We start from the raw sequence: 19,464 nt of genomic DNA on the forward strand, positions 1-19,464 counted from the left end.
TTTTACCAGGGCTGGGCGCCAGGCGCTGGGAGGAAAGTGTGCGCCAGCTTGGCACCGGCCGGCGGGCACCGCCTGGAACACTGCCTGAGCTTCCCGCCAGGTGCATGGTGATGCCGCCCCAGGGAGCCGTGAGCGCCAGCGGAGGAGGAGCCCACCCTCACCAGTGGTGATGGCGGGGCAGCCCCAGGGTAACGTGATCCCACGCAGCTTGGGGTGGGGACTGGTTACCTCTTTTTTTTTTTTTTTGTGAAGGCCAAGCTGGCATCACCCTAAAGCCTGGGCCTGTGTGATGGGGCGTGAGCCACCACCGGGAGAGCTGGTGGAATGACCAAGATCACCGCAGAAGGCCAGGTGGAGCTTCGTGGCCGCGGCCCCGAGGGGAAGGAAGCCAGAAGCAGCTCAGGCGGCCCCCTGCGGAGAGCAGTCAGGGTCCGGAGCGGCCCCTCCTCTGCCGTACCCTGCCCCCACCACTCTCCTGTGATCACAGGTGAGAAGGACGGACAGAGATCCCACCTCGGGCACCCTCACCAGCCTCCAGACGGAGAGGAGGGATGCTCCCTGGAGAAGCAGGTACCTCCCGGCGGGCGGGGCCAGTGTCTACCCCAACGCTGGGGCTTCTGCCCCAACACCTCCAGGCACGCCAGCCTGGAAGGGCCTTGGGTTGCTGTGGAGGATGCCGCTGGGGGAAGCCAGCCCTTCAGGAATGGATCCTGGCCTGGTCCTCGACTCGGAGGCCGTTAAGGGCCCGCCCACCCGGTCCCCAGCCCTGGGGTACAATGCAGAGAGAATGAACATCAGCCAGGAGGTTGGTCACCCCAGCCTGGGTGCCCTCCACAGAGACTGTACGCTCACACACATGACGCCACCAAGACAGCAGAGGCTGCTGGCGTGCGTAAGATCCCCCATGACTCCAGGCTCGTCCAACGACGGCCTTCCCCTGCAACACCAGCGCTTCCTGGGGGGCAGCCGGCTCGGCCAGAGGGGACAGGACGGGCACTCTCTGCACCTGGAGCGCGCGCACTCTGAGGACGGCCCTCAGGACCACAGGCTCCCCCGGGGAAGGGCTCTCCCCTTAGTTCACTCTGTGGGTGGTGTGGACTCCTTCAGCAGCCTCCTGATCGGGCGCCACCCCTGGACCGCCTGCTTCTGCATAGTCGTCCCACGACAGATCCACCGGCTTGGCATTCTCTGGACTCAGGTGACAGACACTTTGGCGGCACAGGCTTGCAGGAGCCTCAGCAAACACCGTACCTGCTGGCCTAAGGCCCAGGGCCGCGCCGAGTGCGGGCAGGTCTTCGGTGCCCCCGAGACGGGGCATGGTCCCTTATCCGCAGCGGCACCGGCAGCTCTGACCACAGAGCCGTAACCATTGTGTTTTTGCAAACAGAATCCTTACTGTGTTTCCTTTTCTTTTTCTTCTTTTAAAAAAAAGGCAGTTCAGAAGATTTACATCATAATGGGGAAGTGAATAAATACCAGCACTTATGGTTCTTATAAATTTATGTTTTGAAGACAGCATAGCACTCAAGAGGAATTCGACTGTTAAGGTCGGTGAAACCTAGGAACACAAAACAACTCAGTCAAGACCCAGCAGCTGCCCACGGTGTCGGGCCCGACAAAGCTAAGCTCTCCAGCCTCTGTCCTTGTTTGTGACAGCCACAGGGAGGCTTAAATCTCCAACCAAAGGCAAATAAATCTCCACAGGACCCCTGGAGAACTTAAGGCCCATCAAGTGCACCCATGGTTTTGGAGAAGTTTAGTCTGGAGCTCCCCAGGGGGGCCGCAGCCCAGGTAAGGACTCAGCAGCAAGGCGGGGACCCCAAGCTTCCATCCCCGGGTCAGGCACTGTTTCTCCCAATGTTCTGCCAAGGAGAGAGGCAGAAGGAGTCAATGGCCTGTTGCTAACCAGCCCTGTGACCTTGTGTAGGTCCCTCCAATCTCGGTCTGCTTCAGTTTCGCCAGGCAGCAGCACACAGGACTGTCTGGGAAAAGGGCCACAGGCGTGACTCCCACACAGAAGTGCCACGTGGATCTGGTACCCTGCCCCGGTTTGGTCTCGCTGTAATCAGCAATGACCTTTCCTCCTCAGCTTATGTTTTCATAAATACCCACCCCATCATGGCCCAGCACTCAACAGATCTTTAGTTTACAGGCTCTGAGAAGGCTGCATTCAGTCCAGACCTCTGACACACCCCTCTACTTTCAGGAACCACGGTGGAACCTATGGACCCATCCATGTGGATCTTTCTTTTATCTTCCCCCCTTACCATACCCACCACCACACAGCACTTGTCCTCCAGAAGCAGCGAGGATCGTTCAGTTTAGGGGTAAATATAATTTGAAGGGGGAAAGAAGGAAAAAGAAACCTCTTGACACTAACCTTGTTAAATGTCTACTCAATTCGTGAACTTCCATTTCAGTGCTTTTAAATTCGTTGAGCTCCTTCCGAATGGCAGCCTGGAAGAAAGAGAAGCCCGTGTGTGTGTGTGTGTGGAGGAGACAGACAGACAGCAGCTCACCTTCTATTTTATTCCTGAAAACATAGGTTTCCTCTTCGACAAAGTCAGACAGGTGCGTAAAGTGGATTCTTTCCGCTGGGAGAAACACAGTCACCCTGAGATACCCTTTAGAAAGTGGAAGTGTTAGTCACTCGGTTGTGTCCAACTCTTTACACCCCTGTGGACTGTAGCCCACCAGACTCCTCTGTCCATGGGATTTTCCAGGTAAGAAAACCCTTACCTGGGAATGGGTAACCATTCCCTTCTCCAGGAGATCTTCCCGACTCAGGGATCGAACCTGGGTCTCCTGCATCACAGACAGATTCTTTACCATCTGAGCCACCAGGGAAGCCCTTTAGAACCTACAAAGAATCCCCTCCCCCCAAATCTAAGATGCAAACAGTTCGATTTGGGGTTCTGCCCAGAGCTGTTCATCCGGGCAGCGAGCGAGAGGGCCCGTCCACCTGGTCCATATCCTGGGTCCCTGGTGCAGATTGAAAGGTCAGCCTCTGGCCTTCCTGCGGTGGATCTAAGCTCAGAATGCACGGTGACACCCCAGGATGGATCTTTCCAGAGCTGGTGGGCCAGATTCCCCAACCAAACTAAGGGAAGGAGCCTGCCTGCCAGGCCCTCAGCCTCCAGTGTCCACCCGGGCACCCTGGCTCTGCTCCTGGGCTCCGTGCAGGCTCCCAGCAGTGGACTAGAGACCCAGCGCCCGGTCGTGAGGCCTGGGCGGCCCTCCCCACCCCTCTTACTTTGTCGGCAGCGGTGAGGCGAGTCCAGGGCTTGTCGGCCCTGCGGTCATAGTCCTGAGCGTCGGCCACCTCCACGTAGTCGCTGAAGCGGATGAGGATCTTCCGTTCCCGAAGCTCCTCCACTGTGGGCCTCTGGCTGAGCTGCGGGAGAGAGAGAGACACGGATGCGGTCAACCAGCCACGTTTTAGATCACTTGGTCCACCCGTGAATTTACAGGTGAGAGCATGAGGTGGAGAGGCGCAGCTGACGCATCACACACCAGGGAGGGGCAGGGCCTGGGGGACCCAGGATTCCTGACTCCGGGACCTGGGACTTCTCCAGGTCTCTGTGAAGGAGCTGACTGTCTCGCGAGCCGCCTCAGGACTCTTCAGACAAGCAGCCAGGCTGCGGAACAACACTGGAGTGTGTCTTTTTACGTGGGTGTGATGGGTCTTCCCACATGTATCTGCCTTTCCCATCAGGGGAACAGAAACCTTATATAACAGGTTTGTATCATTCTGGATTCATGAACTGACCTCTGTGTGTCAAACTGAGTGCTCTCTGCAAGATGGGTTTGTAATCTTTGTATTTTAGACACCAAAAAAGTATGTGCAGACTCGGGGGTGTGCAGGAATTAGGCGTATGTTGATTTATGTGATCACGGAGACCCTGCCCCTCACTAGCTCAGATGAAAGGTGCATCCACAAAGGCAGAGTGAGGCTGCATTGATGCTGAGGAAGACGGGACAGGCTCTTGAGAGAAGTCTGCGGTGAAGGAATGAAGCAAGTGAGTCATTTCACCATCTCCCGTGTCACCCGCTAGCATGCTCCCTTGGTACTTTCACAACTCGAGGCTGACGTTTCTATTATCTCTTTCTGTCACTAGGTTTGTTTCTTCTGGAGCAACACAGTTGCTCTCTCTTTAGGATGCTGTCAATTCACGTTTAACCAATGTTATTTAAAAGCAGTGTTTCTCTAAGCCCTAGACTGTATTTAATTCTATTAATAGAAGATGCAGTCAAATAGAATCTTAGCACAAAGGCCTATAAAACAAACACATGCAAGCAAATCCAAACCACCTCTGGCTGTTCTGACTCTCTCTTACGCAGCTACAATACACCTTAGGCCGGTGCCAGAATGTTCCAGCTTGCTACCAACTGGCCTACAATGGAAGAACATAATTAGATGGCTGCCTGGCCGGCACTGAACAGAACGGTGACAGCGAGCGCCAGGCTCCAGACAGGACCCAAGCAGCCTGCTGCTACCCCTCGGCCAAGGGAGCAGAGACCTGGGGATCAGAGGTATGCTGGGTGTGACTGGTCCCCGCTCTAGCCACTGTGCAGCTCCCCCTCTGTCCTGGGTTTCCCAGGCGTTTTGGTGTCAGCGGTGGCCTCCTGCAGGAAACCAGAGGTTTCCTGGGCTTGATGGTCAGGGTTTGCTGTCAGCAAAAATGGGGGTGTATCCTGACTCAGAAATGAGTGCAGGGAGCTTCACAGTGTCATTATAATAGAGAGAGACATTTTCCATAATACGCTCAGTCATGTCCAATTCTCTGCAACCTATGGACTGTAGCCCACCAGGCTCCTCTGACCATGGGATTCTACAGGCAAGAATACTGGAGTGGGTAACCATTCCCTCCCTCCAGGGGATCTTCCCGACCTAGAGATGGAACTCGGGTCTGCAGCATTGGCAGGTGGATTCTTTACCATCTAAGCCAATTGAGTACCTCATTATAATACAGGCAGACATTGATCATAACATTGTCATGACAAGGACTCCTACTCAAAGCCCCAGTGTGTGTTTCTGACTGAGGTTTACCCTGGGGTGGCAGACAGAGCATGGAATTTCTAATTTAAATTTCTGGAAATCATGGTCTGGATTTTGCTTATAGCCTGTCTATGGTAGAGTCTGGAGTGAACAGAAATCTTCAGATTGGCTCTGAAGGTAAGGCACTCTTTTCTTCATGCCTGAATCGGACGGGAATGAGGAAGTGGGCCCAGGTGCTACGAGTGAGCCAGGAGGGCCCCGGGTTTTCCTGCTGGGAGAATCTCTTAAAAACCACTGATATTCTGTCATGAGCGAGGGCTCACAGGCCTAGCCATGTGGGCTCAGGAGAGGCACCTTTGGCACACGACTGGCTCTCACCTTCCAGGTAAAGTGAACCCAAGTTACCTGCCTGGATGCTAAGGAAAGAGTCTCTGCAGAGGCTGGCAGCGTTATGTTTTTATCTACAGCAGCAAAAGTGTCACTTGCAAACGCTCCACAAAAGGGTACATGTCAAGACCCAAATTCCACTATTAATACAACCTGACCCAGGTAAATTTCTTCCCTGCCTGCCTCCCTCCCTTCTTCTCATCCATCCATCAAGCTAGCTAGCAATTTTTTTGGAAGTGGGAAACAGGCATCTACTGAAAGATAAAAAATTATATGCTTCAGGTTCGTCTCAGTTTGGCTGAAGAGAATGCCTGGTCTGTAGCCAACAGTATCCGCTACCGTGTTTTCTCTTTCTCACAAAGTCTTGACAGAAGGATACGGAGGCAGTCCTGGGGCTGAGGGAAGCTACGGGAAAGCAGCCCCCACCCCTGACATCTGGTCTTGCTGTGATAAAGGCTGCTGAAGAGCAGAACATGTCCAGGGCCAGGAGGTGGTACAGATTCCCTAGCAGCTGCCAGGCCCCACACCTCTGTTCACAGAAGCCAGATGTGCAAGCTGCTTTCAGTCTCTCCCTTATAAGAACAGCCGATCCCTTCCCTCAAGCTCATTATCTATAATTCCCCGAGCCAGTCCCAGGGGATGGCAGATACTGAAATTACAAGGCACTTTTCCTGGGAGAAGGAAGAGGCATTTATCTTGAAGACCTGCAAGAACTATGGGCATTTGGGGACCCCTCTCAGGGGAGAGGAGTGTGGGAGGAAACTCTCTTCTCTCACCCCTTCCTGCCAAATTATGCAGTTAGTCAGGTTTTCCCCTGCAAGATCATATACTTCTTTTTTTAAAGGAGAAAATTAATTTCATGTCCAAATCTTTCCATATTACTAGCTTTTAGCATGGAACCCTCAAGTTTAGGAGAATGGGAGGGGGTACCAGCAATCAACTCCTATGAATGTTACAAGAATCTGATTAAACGTTTGTTTCTGAATGTCTAGACCTTTCTGTATCAGAAACAAGGAGTCATTACCAGTCTCCTTTTGATATCGTCATCATTTCAAGGACCCACTTAGAACAATCTAATGCATCTCCCCTGGTCTCCTTCACTGCTCAGTCTCAGGAAACGGGGTGCCCTGCGTCCATTGAGGATGTAAGAACCAGCCCTGGGCTGGGGTGAGGGCCCTGAGGTCTTGTGGTTTCCCACCAGGGGACACCAGCCCGTCACTGGCTCTCGGGCCCTTGCTTCTTACTTCTTTTAATTGGGATGGCCTTTGCCTCGTCATCCGATGTTTGGGATGCTCCAAGGGTGAAAAAGCGTTGAGAAACAAATCACCTTAGTAACTGGTATGGTATTTCAGGATCTCTGAATTTCCTCCTCTGCATTATATGTCCATGGAGAAAAATCTATTAATAAAAACTTTAAAAATTAATTTTGATGTGCCTCTTAACTGTCTTTAAGCTTTAAGTATCTTTCTCTCAATGTCCCCCAAGAATAGCCTCAGATAAAGAGCTTCTTATCAAAGAGGTCACTCCAAATTAGATCTGCGTGGGTCTACATTGCATTGCCAAGCCATCTATTTTGGGGGTTTTTATGTAAAAATATATAAAAATTCTATCTTCCTGAATTTTATCTAAGTGCTTTTCAAACATCTCCATTTATCAATATAGTTGACATTTTCCTAATTAATTGGATTTAGCATAATAAATAGTTCTTGGGTAGTAGATCAGGAGCAGTATCAGGGGAGACAAGGAAAACTCGCAATTTCCGGGGTCATAGCAAATAACTTATGCATTTTGAGCTACTGATGTTGATAGTGAATTTCCAATTGAGAGATGGGATTACAGTGAATTTTTAGCCACAGAATATTTACTGTAACTGCAAATATAATACACCTGATATCAAGTTGCTTGGAGGGGTAAGCCACTGTCACAAAACCAAGCAACATAGGACGTCACCAGCCCACAGGACTAAAGGTCGTGAAGCTGCATGACCACTGGCCCCTGGAGAGTCTAGACAGCCACGTGTCCTGACACCTGAGGAATGGAACCACTGATGTCACCTCCAACAGGCCAGGCAGCGGGAAGGCCCACACCCAAGGGGTGGGCGGCCTCCTATCCCAGTCCCGTTGGCACAGAGAACCCTCTCACCTTTCGAGTTAACCTCCTCTTGATCTCTCTCTTCTCCTCTTGTTCCTCTTGTTCATTCCGAGCTGAAAGAAATGTAGGAGCTTTAGGTTTTGGTTGCAGCGTCTCACAAGGATGCACCCTCTGAACCTCCGCAGGTTCTAGGCCCAGCAGCTCACAGTCTCAGGAGGAGAGTTCTGCCTCCGGACCGCAGCCACCCTTCTACTCGTGGGGACACTCTCCAAGCTGCCTGCACTGTTTCAAACGGGGGGTGAGCGGGCCGACCTTACTTTGCTTTCTTCATGTCACTGGGGTTCCTTCCGGGTCTGCAGATGCTCGATCAGGAGGTGGGGCCACATGGCAAGGAGGTGGGTCCTGAGAGAGCGGGTGCTGCTCACAGTGACAGGCGCGTCCTCGGAGTGGGGAGGTGCCCTTCTCTGGACAAGACCTGGGCCTCGCTCAGCTCTGCCTCAGGCCTCACAGTGACCTAAGGGGTCTCATTGTGAGGTGGTCTGGGGCACCCGGCGCCCTGCCTGGAACGAACAGAGGCCAGACCCCCACAGAAACAACACGAGGTGCGGCTGACACCAAACGCAGAGGCTGGATCTGCAAAACGCTCACCTTTTGCAAGCCCTGATTCCATTAATTCTTTGAATCTTCCAAGAAGTCCACAAAGCATGTGGGAGGCCACAGTGTGGGGTACAATGGCCTGCATTTCGACTTTTAAGGATCGTCTTAGAGTTTAAACGTTCTCAGTGCAATATGGGGGGTGACTTAGCATCAGGTGTGTGTAGGTAAGAGGGTCTGGGGAAAGGAGCAGAGACGTGGCGGACAGAGAATGTGGGCACATCTAAGTAACCGGATGACGTGGGTACCTCACTTTCCTCCCAGGCCTTGGGATGGAAGCCCGGATCGCAGCCCAGTACTGTCTGACTTGAGGAAAACCATGAACGTCAGCCTGGGCCCAATGCCCCTGTGTCTCGTCTACTGAATCAAGGATGCCTTCAGAGAGAGGCCACCATGGTGACTTGACTTTGGCACTGTCTGCATCAAGAGGGCTCATGTAAAACCACTGATGTAAATGATGTTTCCATAACTCCACTGACTTATCATATCAGGACGCACGTGTCAGTCCGTGGTCTCAGTAGAGCCCAGATCTTTACAATTGCGGCCCCCTCGTGCCTAGAAGTGGGGTCCCCCAGTCCCTCCTTGCCAGCAACCGCAACCTCAGCCAACTCACACTGCAAGTGGCAACGCCTCCCGCCAGAAGGAACAAAGATGAGTCAGAGCACGACTCAGGCCCTCGAGTGCCACCCCCCAGGGACACGGTGTGGCCACTCTGACCGCCTGTGAGGATCAGGATCGTGGACAGGGCAGCACAGAAACACCCACATCCGGCCCTTGGCTGAGGTCCCCAGGGGTCCCCGCGTTCCCAAACCCCACAGGAAAGCGCCTTCCTTTGAATTGAAAGGTCCTCCCTCCCTTCCCAGACCTCCCTTCCCAGAGTTCCTTTGAAAAATGTGAATTTCTTCGGAACTAAAAACCCATTCAACTAGTCAGCTGTTACCAACTTTGGATGAACAAGTCTCTCCGAGATAAACTGGGAGGCAGCCAGTTAGACCCAGAAGAAGGGTGCCCCCCGCCTCGTGCCGACAGCTGCATTTGCAGATGGGAGGGAGGCCAGCCGGAAAGGTCTAGAGTGGATGGTGAGCGGCCAGGAGGCAGCTTGTGGGCACTGGGTTAAAAATGGACAGAGTCACAGCGTATTAGAGCCAGCAGAGGCCCAAGAGATTGCCTAGGCTCCTGCTCCTTGGCTTGGAAATTGACAGAAAGGCCCAAGGGAACTGAGGGGTGGGCTGCACACTCCATGGCTAATACATTAGACACACAGTCCAGCTCTTTTTCTTGCTCAAACACACCGCCTCTTCCCAATCCGATTTTTCTTGGGGGCCAGCCCTCCTCATTACTGGTTACTTGCCTCGGCCTCCACTCAGGGGCTGCCTCATCCTACAGGCCCCCTGCTGGGCCATGAGAGTCAGCACCCTGCCCTCTCATCTCCTACATGTGTTCCTGAGGTCCCTCTGATGGGTGGGGGCCCCGACCTATCACCAATGGAATCTAGACCTTTAGTTCAAAGCCATTTACAAAGTCAGGGTCATGAATTCTCAGGCAGTGGGTACCAACACAACCCCATTAGGCAAGTGGAGAAAGGGAGACCAGGGAAAGCCCTCGAGGTCATCACTGCCGCCACCACCAGACAGCTCATTGTGCGCTCAGACGGGCCTGATGTCTCATTGGCTGTCCCCAGTGGAGCAGGTACCACTCCCAGGGCCGGGAAGGCGGGGGCTCTCAAAGCTCCAGCACCCCCCGGCCCAGGCTGCCCACCCTCCCGTAACCTTAGAGACATGCTACCTCCCACGACTTAAAGCCCAGATGATAATTCTCAGACTACACCATTTGAGGGTATCTTCTGATGCCACAAAACATTTCTTGTTTAACAATCAGAATAGATTTTTAAAGAGAGAGAAGAAAAAAACACACCTATTTCAAAAAACAAAGTTTCAGAACATGGGAGAAAACAAAGAACCAGCAGGAAAAATAAAGCTCCTTTCCAAAACGTTTTGAAACTGCAAAATGATGACCCTGTTTGAACTTGGTCAAGTGGTCCTTCAATTTGCAGCTGTTCAAACAGGACGCGACGGAAGAGGCCACAGAATGAGAGGGAACCACGGGAGCAGCTGCGGCCCTTTGCTCCCCAGAACCTGAGCCCACAGGCTTATTCGACACAAGCAACCACCTCTGCGACCCCAGCATCTTTCTGGAGGGTGAGAAGAAAGCAACTCGAGGGCCCGCCTGTCGTCTCTCGGGGATCTGGGCGGATGAGACACAGGAGCTGGTGCCTCTCGGGAGCCAGGTGAGCTGGGGACTCCCTGCCTTCTCTTTCCAAAACCTCTGCCCCCACCGACAGAAGCACTCATCTTCTGAAGCCTAACAAGTCCCCAGAAGGGTTCAGCGTCTTCCCAAGTAAGAGTCGGGGTAGGGCCAGGTACAGTGTAACCCATCAGAGCACAGAGTCCTCACACCACGGATGCGTGTGAGGCACGAGAGCGGGTGGCGGGGCAGAGGAAGGAGGAAGCACGCTCACTGGACTTCTGCGTTAAAAATCAACGGCCACCTGTTTGTTCTTCCCTCTGATGTGGACAGTTTTTAATGGGCCAGGTATCAAGTTGGGACAGAAAGGGAGACACAGAAGCCAAAGGTTTCCCTAACCAGGGGAGCCATCTGAAAGAGTTCTCAATCTGTTTCAGCTCCAAGTAAACTTCGGAGATACTGCTGAAAGGCATCCCCGGGTTAGGAAGAATAATCATATATACAACCTCCCAGAGATCTGGGGAGTCGATAAGGTGCCCTGAGGACTGAGGAAGGTCAAGGCTGAAGGTACCACCCCCAAGAGGTGAGGGAGTGGCCACAGCCTAGAGCAGAGGGGCAGGATGTGGGTGCAGGTACAGAGCATGCAGGTGGGGGTGCTCTGGGCCACACCCCCACCCCAAGAACACAGCCTTCCCAGGGGAAACTCAACAGCCAGCCACACGACCACAATGAGGAAGGCGAGAAAAGTAAAATCAAGAACACTGCTGTTTGGTTGTGGTGGAAATACCCAGTCACTCATGCAGAGGCCTCACATGACTCTCTGTGTGGTGTGCGTGTGTTTGCTATGTAAAACTGCATAGCATGTATTTCTCTTTTCTGGAGAGAGAAAGGGATGGGTGTGTGGGGACAAAGGGCCTGAATTAAACTAGAAACATCTGTTGGCCATCTAGAGGGCAGTGTTGATGAGAGTATCCTGCGATGAAGCAGAGAGGTTTTATTTTTCAATTACTGAATATCTGCCCGCCCCCCAAATTGAGGAATGCTGGTTGGTATCCGTGAGGTGATTTCTTTTAGCATTTTTAAAATAAATATTTTAAGCACCACATGGGTTCTCTCTACATACTCAAATTATCTCTGTGTCCTAAACCAAACAAGAGGCTCGTTCATTTTTTTTCTGTCCGCAGATAAGAGTGACAGCGAGACTTTCTGGAAAGAGAGCTTCAGCAGCTACTCCAGCAGCTGGCTGTGGGAGGCCCAAGAGGAGGCCAGAAAGGATTTCCACTGGAAAATGCTTTCTTAGGCTATCAACTGAATGCTCAGAGGGAGGGGGGATTTTATCAGCAGCAGCCAGCTGCAGCAGGAAAGTCACGTCCTCTGGTTCTAGTTTTCAAACGGCTATCTGCCCTATTTTAGCCGTCAGTATCGTATTTGCAGTTTTTAAGCCAGTTTGGCTTTAAAGGCAACCCCAGCTCTCATATAACAAAAGTTATCTTGCTCGAACTTTCCAGCCCCTCTGACTCTGCAGCCCACTCAAGGGCAGGTTCTTTCTTGGAGACCCTGAGCTCCTCATGAACCAAGTGGATTCGAAGCTGCTTTCTTGGCAGGGAGGCTGTCTCGGGTGGTCTAACACACAGGGGTGAAGCCTCCAGGACCAGAGAGGGTCTCAATCCTTTCCACACAAGCACACGGGAGAAGCCCAGTGGCTTGCTGTGATATACCATAACCAAAGCGATCATGAAACCTCAGCGTTTGCCACGGGCTTCGTCACTTACGTTTCAAAATGTTCCTCTGCTCCAGCTCCTCCGCAGTCGGCCTCTGGCTCAGTCGCCTGCGGAAAAAATCCAGGAAAAGTTTTTGGACCATGTCATAGCCTCCCTGGGTCATTAATCTCCCCAGCCGTCGCAGATACGGGAGGCAGAGTCAGAGGCTGGGGTGCCTGTTCCATCCTGCGCTCTCAGAGACTGACGCTCACCACCAACGCCTCCTCAGTTCCTCAATTGCAAGCCCAGGAAAGCCACTCGATGTGATGTCACGTGGAGCTGACCCTCCTCCCTCCGGCGGCCCCTCCCCTGCCCTGCTCCCCCGGCCTCCAGGCCCATGAACTCTCATCACAGAAGTCTCATTCTTTCGCTGGGGCCTCCTAACTTTGAGATCATGGCCTCTGCCTTTCTCCCCTGACCCTGAGGCTAGAGCCTGCCTCTTGCCATGTCTGTGCAGACTCAAAGTACAAAGAGGCTCAAGGCCCCGGGGAGTCGGGAGAGAGCAAGTCTGTCTGCAGAGAACAATAGCTGCTCTTCTGGTCCCCACCCATCGCCACCAGAGCCTCATTAGACACGGGATGACAAATGAAGAGGAACAGGGGTGACACTTGGTGCTGGCATGTAATTTAGCCCGAGCAAGTGCAGCGTCACAGCCAGGATGTGAACTGGCTATGATGCAACAGCAGGGGGCGGGGCGGGCAGCAGGCGGGTACCCCGCAGGCCAGAGCCTGGGAAGGAGACGCTGCCTGTTCTTAGAGATGCTTTCGTGGGTCCGACTCCAAAGGCGAGGGACACGAAAGCAAAAACAAGCGGGACCACCCCATCCTAGAAAGCTTCTGCACAGCCACGGAAATCATCATCAGAACAAAAGGGCAACCTACTGCGTGGGAGAAGATAGCTGCAGATCATATACCCGTTAGGGGGTCAAAATCCAAAATATATAAAGATCTAATACACATCAACCACCAAAAAAACCAAACCACCCGATTAAAAAGTGAGCAGGGGAGCTGCACAGACATTTTCCGAAGAAGACATATGGATGGTCAGCGGGTACATGAATAGACGCTCGACATCAGGAATTACCAGGGAAAGGCAAATCAAAACCACAGTGAGAGATCACCGCAAACACGTCCGAGTGGCCATCACCCAAGAGACCACATAAGACGAATGCTGGCAACCATGTGGGGGAAAGGGATGGGGCCGCTGTTGGTGGGAATGTAAACGGGGGCAGCCATCATGCAAAACGGTATGGAGATTCCTCAAAAAGTTAAGAATGGAACTACCATACGACCCAGCTATTCCACTCATGGGTGTTTGTCTGAAGAACATGAAAACACTAACTCAAAAAGATACCTGCACCCCTGTGTTCACTGCACTATTATTTACGGCAGCTAAGATACAGAAACAACGTCAGTGACCGCTGATGGATGACTGGATAAAGAAGATGTGGTACACACACACAATGGAATATGATTCAACCACAGAACGTATGACACCTTTTTGCCATTTGTGACAACATGAAGGTATTATTCTAAGTGAAATAAGTCACACATAGACAAACACTGTATGATTTCACGCCTATGTGGAATCTACAAGACTCCCAAACAAATGAACAAACACAATAAAACCAAAAACAAACGGATACGGAGATCAGAATAATGGTTACCGGGGGAAGGGGACTGGGGGTGGGTAGAATGGGTGAAGGGGGTCAAGTGTACTGTGACAGATGGTCACTAGACTTGTGGTGGTGATCGCTCTGCAGTATATGCAGATGTTGAATTATAACGCCGATTGCCTGAAAATTAAAAAAGAGGAGGACTGCACGTCCAGATGAAGTTACAGGAAATATCACATAATGGGCTTCAGCATCACAGATATGTTGGTATTTTTGAGACTCCTGGAAACTATTTAACAACCCTGCAATTAATTATTCAGTTTTCTGCTTCCCTCAGTGGGATGAGGTATGTGTGAGGTGAGAACACTTGGGAAGGAGTCTGAGGCCCTCCGAGTCCTTCTGGTAGAATTAAGGGGTAGAAAACGGTGCCGTTCTAGCAGCAGAGGTCATAGTCCCTCCCCAAACATCAGCAACTGGCGTCTTGAGCTGGCAAGATGTTTACATCATGGGGGCTTCCCTGGTGGCTCAGACTGTAAAGAATCCACCTGCAATGCAGGAGCCCTAGGTTCAATCCCCAGGTGGGGAAGAACCCCTGGAGAAGGGCATGGCAACCCACTCCAGTATTCTTGCCTGGAGAATTCCAGGACAGAGGAGCCTGGCGGGCTACGGTCCATAGGGTTGCAAAGAGTCAGACATGACTGAGCGACTAACATTTTCACTTACATCATGGACACTAAGAGACCCAGAGTGAAAATAAAGTCCACGGAGTTGCTAAGTTCAACTATTTTAAATCCAGTGCTCACTGACAGCTGATTCTATGATGCTCCAATATCATTGCCATATAGGCTACACATAGGGAGTGGGCCTCAACGCCAGAGAAGTTTGGATTGGATATCTGTCTTCAAGGTGCTTGGGAGTGCCTTGGAGACTGCTGGAAATGGTAATCCCAAAGTGTTCTCAAGTTTATAAGAACATTTTCGCATCTATTCTTCATTTTCTAAAACATCCCATGAAGGTATTATTTATCCGCATTGATAAGGGCCAGCTGGGTATCTGGAAATTCACAGTCCTCAAGGTTCTAAATTTGGACTCAACAGTCTTCCCATCCTTTCTAAAACAGCATTCTCCAACTACAGGAGGGAAGCTGAGATTACACAAGCGAGCAAGTCAGTGTCATAGGTCTGGAATGCAACTCCTGAGTTCACTTAGAATGAGCTTCTTAGAGGCTCTCCCTCACTTTTCCATTTATTTTTCCCCCAAATACTGGTTTCTTTTGTAGGGATGCACAGCCACCTTTGTGGGACCATTTTGGAAAACCAAGGTTTCACATGAAGCTAGGGTTTGGGGATAGTATAGTATGTTTTGAAGAAGCCCTTCCAGATTAAAGATGGAGCTTGCATCTTAAAAGTGGGGGGTCAGTGTTTTAGAATCTTATGCCCAGAAGTATCTGCAGAAGGTTCACTCACTGGCTTGTGCTAAGTAGGCCACAGATCCCACGACCAGATGCCTCGCCTGATTCTTTGCTGGCTTTTCTGTTTTTGCTTTTCTTACACGTCATGTTTGGAGGGGACGAAACAATGAGCGACTGAACTCTAACCAGAGAAAATTCTGCTATTAACTAGGCAGCCTTATCGTTAAATACACATGATTTCAAATGAGCCCCTCTATTTATGTTTCATTTCTCTTGAAAGGGTCTGAGAATAATATCCAGGCTAATCACAGCTATAAAATGCAGCTAAGTCCTCCCAAAGGGCATGTGCTATAATTAGTTGTTTTGACTTTGAAAATGAGATTTGGTAGGAGAATGATATTGTGGCTTAATGACAAAGTGCTAAACAGCTCAGGAGTTAGAGACCAGGGTTCTACTCCTGGCTCCGCCCTGAATCCACCTGGACAAGGTAACAGACCCATTCAACTCTAAATTTCTCTCTCTGCAAACAATAGGAGTAACTGAATAAGCTAATGCTGACTTAACGCCTAAAATGTACAGGCACGCTCTAAGAAGCACGCATACGAATTCATTCAATCTTCAGGTCAGCCCCTTGACATAGCACTACCAGCATTTCCATTGTAAAAAGCGGGGAACCGAGGCACAGAGAGTGGCATTCCGTGCCCTGGCTGGGGGAGGGGATGAACAAATGAACATTTCAGATTTACAACAGATGACACTGTTTGTTGTACAGAGGATGGGCTGGGAGATGCAAGAGGCAGTCTGAGCAGGAGCCCCGGAGGCCACTGCACGCCTGGTATTGGATGATGGGCGCCTGAGCTAGGCCATGGAGGTGGACGTGCAAGCTCTTTAGGAGTCACGTTGACAGACCACGGAGACACAGCGCCTGGGGAAGCAGGAGGTGTATCAAATAGCTCTCAAGTTCCGTATCTTACACAGCTCGATGGATGGTTATGCCATTCGCTGAGAAGGTGGGGAACACTGGAAGGGAACGGGGGCGTTTGAGGATGGGGGGAAGGGTGGAAGGGGACCATGAGTCTGAGTTCAGACCCGCTGAGTCAGAATGATTGTGCAGCGTCACAGTGGACGTGTCCAGGATGCAGCTGGATCTGCTGAGCTCGGTGAAGAGGAGAGGGTCAGGCCAGCGACAGAAGGTTCTGGCTAGCCTGCAAAATAGATACTCTGAAGCCAGGGGAATGCAGAGAGCATAGTATGAGAAGAGGAGAGGGCCTGGGATGAAGCCTTACAGAATCCCAATAATTTAATGCTCAGATGAAGGAAGACAAACCTGCCAGAGAGTCTGAGGAGGGGCAGGGCACGGAGGCAGGATGCCAACTAGAAATGTGGCAGCACGGAAGCGGAGGAAGGAGACGGGCACGGCCAGCGAAGCGGCTGGCGCGCTCAGAGGTCAGACGGGCTCTGAAGGGTCTGCCCTCGGGGTGGAGCTCACGCAGAGCTCCTTCCGGGGCGGTGGGGACGGAAGCCAGACTGCAGTGGGTGAGAAGAGAGGTGAGGGAACGGACCCAAGAGGTAAGGAGGGCTCTGCCATGAAGCCGGCTTTGACGGGACCAGAGCGCAGAAGGTGAAGGAGGCTCAGATGAGGTTTCATCGTTTTTAGTGACAAGAGACTGCTGTGTTTAATGGAAAGAATCCAGGTTAAGAGGTAGTGGTGGTGATGGTGAGAAGTTAAATACTGAAGGAGGGAGAAGGCTCTGTGGACAGTGCTGAGAAAGCAGGAAGGACTGGGGTTTCAGGGGCAGAAAAGACTTTATCATTCAGATGCAGGAGGGACAGCTCTTCACTTTGACAGCAGGATGTAGGAAGGAGTGTGTTGTATGCAGGTTTGCACGTTTGGTATCAGAATTAAAAAGGGTGCTGCCAATTGACAGCTTTTACTTAACTCTTTCAAGTTGGACTATAATAAAGATGACTTACAGTAGTTTAAAATATTACTTTTCCTTGAAGGGTTTGTCTTTGAACAGAGTCAAACTCACAAAGCAAAGGGATAAAGTTCTAGCTTCAGAATTCATCATCAGAATTTTAGGGGAGTCCCCCGGGGGGCCCATCATCTTTACCAAGTGAAGCACCCATCTGCTTGGTTCCTCTTAAGACCAACCTTGTGTAGAAGTGTCAGTTAGTAGCAGAGCGCAATTACTGTGCTAATGAAGAGGTCAATTTTATGAATAATCCCGAGGGGCTAATTTCAAGAATAAAAGTAGAGATGCCCCCTGAATGCACTGAATCACTTACACTATCCTCAGCTTGACAGTAGATTCAAGCAATTTTACCTGATTTTAGATTAACATTAAATTAAAATTCTTCCTGATATCGAGACATGACCCTTCATATGCTAGATGACACAGAAAAACACCCATTTGGGGAGTTAAACTTTTATACAAAAGTAAAACTTTAACATCCTTTTCAGTGATCTATTTAACCGGCTCTGCTATTATATAGGTGACCCTGGTTTATACAACATCTCTGAGCAGTGACATTGTTTCCACACCTCAAACGATTTCCTCTTTACCATGGGCCACGGCTTAGAGATCTCCACTTATTGTGAACTGAAAAATCACTCAAAATGAAAGTGAAAGTGACTCAGTCGTGTCTGACTCCTTGCAACCCCGTGGACTGTATAGTCCATGGACTACTCCAGGCCCGAATACTGGAGTGCGTAGCTGTTCCCTTCTCCGGGGGATCTTCCCAACCCAGGGATCAAACCCAGGTCTCTCGTATTGCAGGCAGATTCTTTACCAGCTGAGCCACAAGAGAAGCCCACTTGAAAAATCACTGATTCCCATTTAAATGTCACTTGCCATCCACTGCCATGGATGAGCCTTCTATTTTCCTTCAAAATGTAAGCATGGGTATTATTATTTTTATCAGTCTGAACAATTCAATCTTTATCCCCAACCACAAGAGAAAAGCACACAAACTAACATTTTTCTATGAAATAAACACACCCATCCCCAAACAAATGGCATTCGGTGTTGGCCTTGGAAGGAGGAGACTGCCAGCAAGCAGTGGCGAGATGCTTTAATATATGCACAGCAGCATGACAGCATCCCCAGAGAAGTGACATGGGCCTCGGAGGTTTGGCCGGTCTGACTCGACGCCAGCAAGGGTTCATTCTGCCTCCCAGAGCTAATGAGTTTTCCACAGGCTTTGGAACAGCAAGGTCACAGCTTTCATTAGTCTTTACAACCGCTTATTGTTTTGAGGGCCCTGATTTTTTTTTTTTTAAAGAGGGCCTTGATTTTAAAGCCTGGATTTCTAAAACTGTATCTGCATTTCAGGGAAAAAAAAAAAGCTGAATTGACTGTGGTTTCTTTGCTGCATCTCAGCCGTGGAGGGAGGCAGCTGCCTTTTCAGACAGATGGAAAGAGAAAAGGGCAGAGGTGCTTGTGGAGAAGGATAGAAAGCAGGGCCCTCTTTCCCGAGGCAGGAAGAGAGAGGGGGGTTTCCCAACAGAGGCCCGAGGTGGGCCACAGGACAAGTGGAGGCAGGCGTGGTGGGGCCAGGGGCAGGGGAGAAGCCCTGAATCCCGTCCCCTTGGAATCTATGTCTCTCGGAATCTTTCTCTAGAACTTGTCAGTGCCACGTGGGTTGGGGCATTTCTGTCTGGGCCCTGGTCATCACTCTGTCCCCAGTTCCTAGGTGAGGACTGAGAACATAATAGGTGCTCATTTAGTCATTATTAAACCCAGATCTGCCCATACACGCTCCCTGGATGATGTCCTCAACACTCACGACTTCAGTTAGCACCCACAAGCCAGTGACTCCAGGTTCTACCTCCCTAACCATGTTTCTGAGCTCCAGATCACCTTTTCAATTGCCATTTTAGATTCCTACAGGCCGTCAAAAATAACAGGTCCCCAAAGAATTAATTTATCTTCCTCTTCTGGGCAGGTAGTTTTGCCAGCTGGATAAATTGTTTTGTCCACCAATAAAATCCCCCCTCCCGCCACAGTGAGCTACCCAGAAAACTAGGAACTATCCCCTTGGTGACCACTCAAGCACCAAGCCCAAACCATCTCTCATCCCGTCCCACCACTGGCCCCTCCGGAAAGCAGGCCACCAGCATCCATCTCATGCCGCCAGCCTACCGAGAATGGTCTTTGTGAGGGGTAAATCTGATCACCCCACTCCCTGCGTGAAAGCTATGCACGCTTTCCTGGAGTCTTCCTGGACTCAGAACACGCTACATCCCATAAAATTCTTTGTGATATGGCCACTTGCAGAGAATCTCCCCCATCCTGTCCTT

At 50.9% G+C, this 19,464-nt stretch overlaps 1 protein-coding gene across 12 annotated transcripts in view; it reads right to left on the reverse strand.

The window, feature by feature from the left end:
* Positions 1-1,427: 1,427 nt before the first annotated feature.
* Positions 1,428-19,464, reverse strand: part of PHACTR1 (phosphatase and actin regulator 1) — a 521,359-nt gene continuing 503,322 nt past the window's right edge. For all 12 annotated transcript variants that reach the window (XM_065912772.1, XM_065912773.1, XM_065912777.1 and 9 more), the window contains 5 exons: positions 12,148-12,203; positions 7,529-7,590; positions 3,254-3,394; positions 2,381-2,457; positions 1,428-1,558 (listed from right to left, as the gene is read on the reverse strand). In XM_065912772.1, the coding sequence (XP_065768844.1) occupies positions 1,543-1,558; positions 2,381-2,457; positions 3,254-3,394; positions 7,529-7,590; positions 12,148-12,203 (352 nt within the window). In that variant the 3' untranslated portion in view covers positions 1,428-1,542. The remainder of the gene's footprint in view (positions 1,559-2,380; positions 2,458-3,253; positions 3,395-7,528; positions 7,591-12,147; positions 12,204-19,464) is intronic.

The sequence above is a fragment of the Muntiacus reevesi genome, chromosome 20, assembly GCF_963930625.1.
Source record: "Muntiacus reevesi chromosome 20, mMunRee1.1, whole genome shotgun sequence".
NCBI classification, from domain to species: domain Eukaryota; kingdom Metazoa; phylum Chordata; class Mammalia; order Artiodactyla; family Cervidae; genus Muntiacus; species Muntiacus reevesi.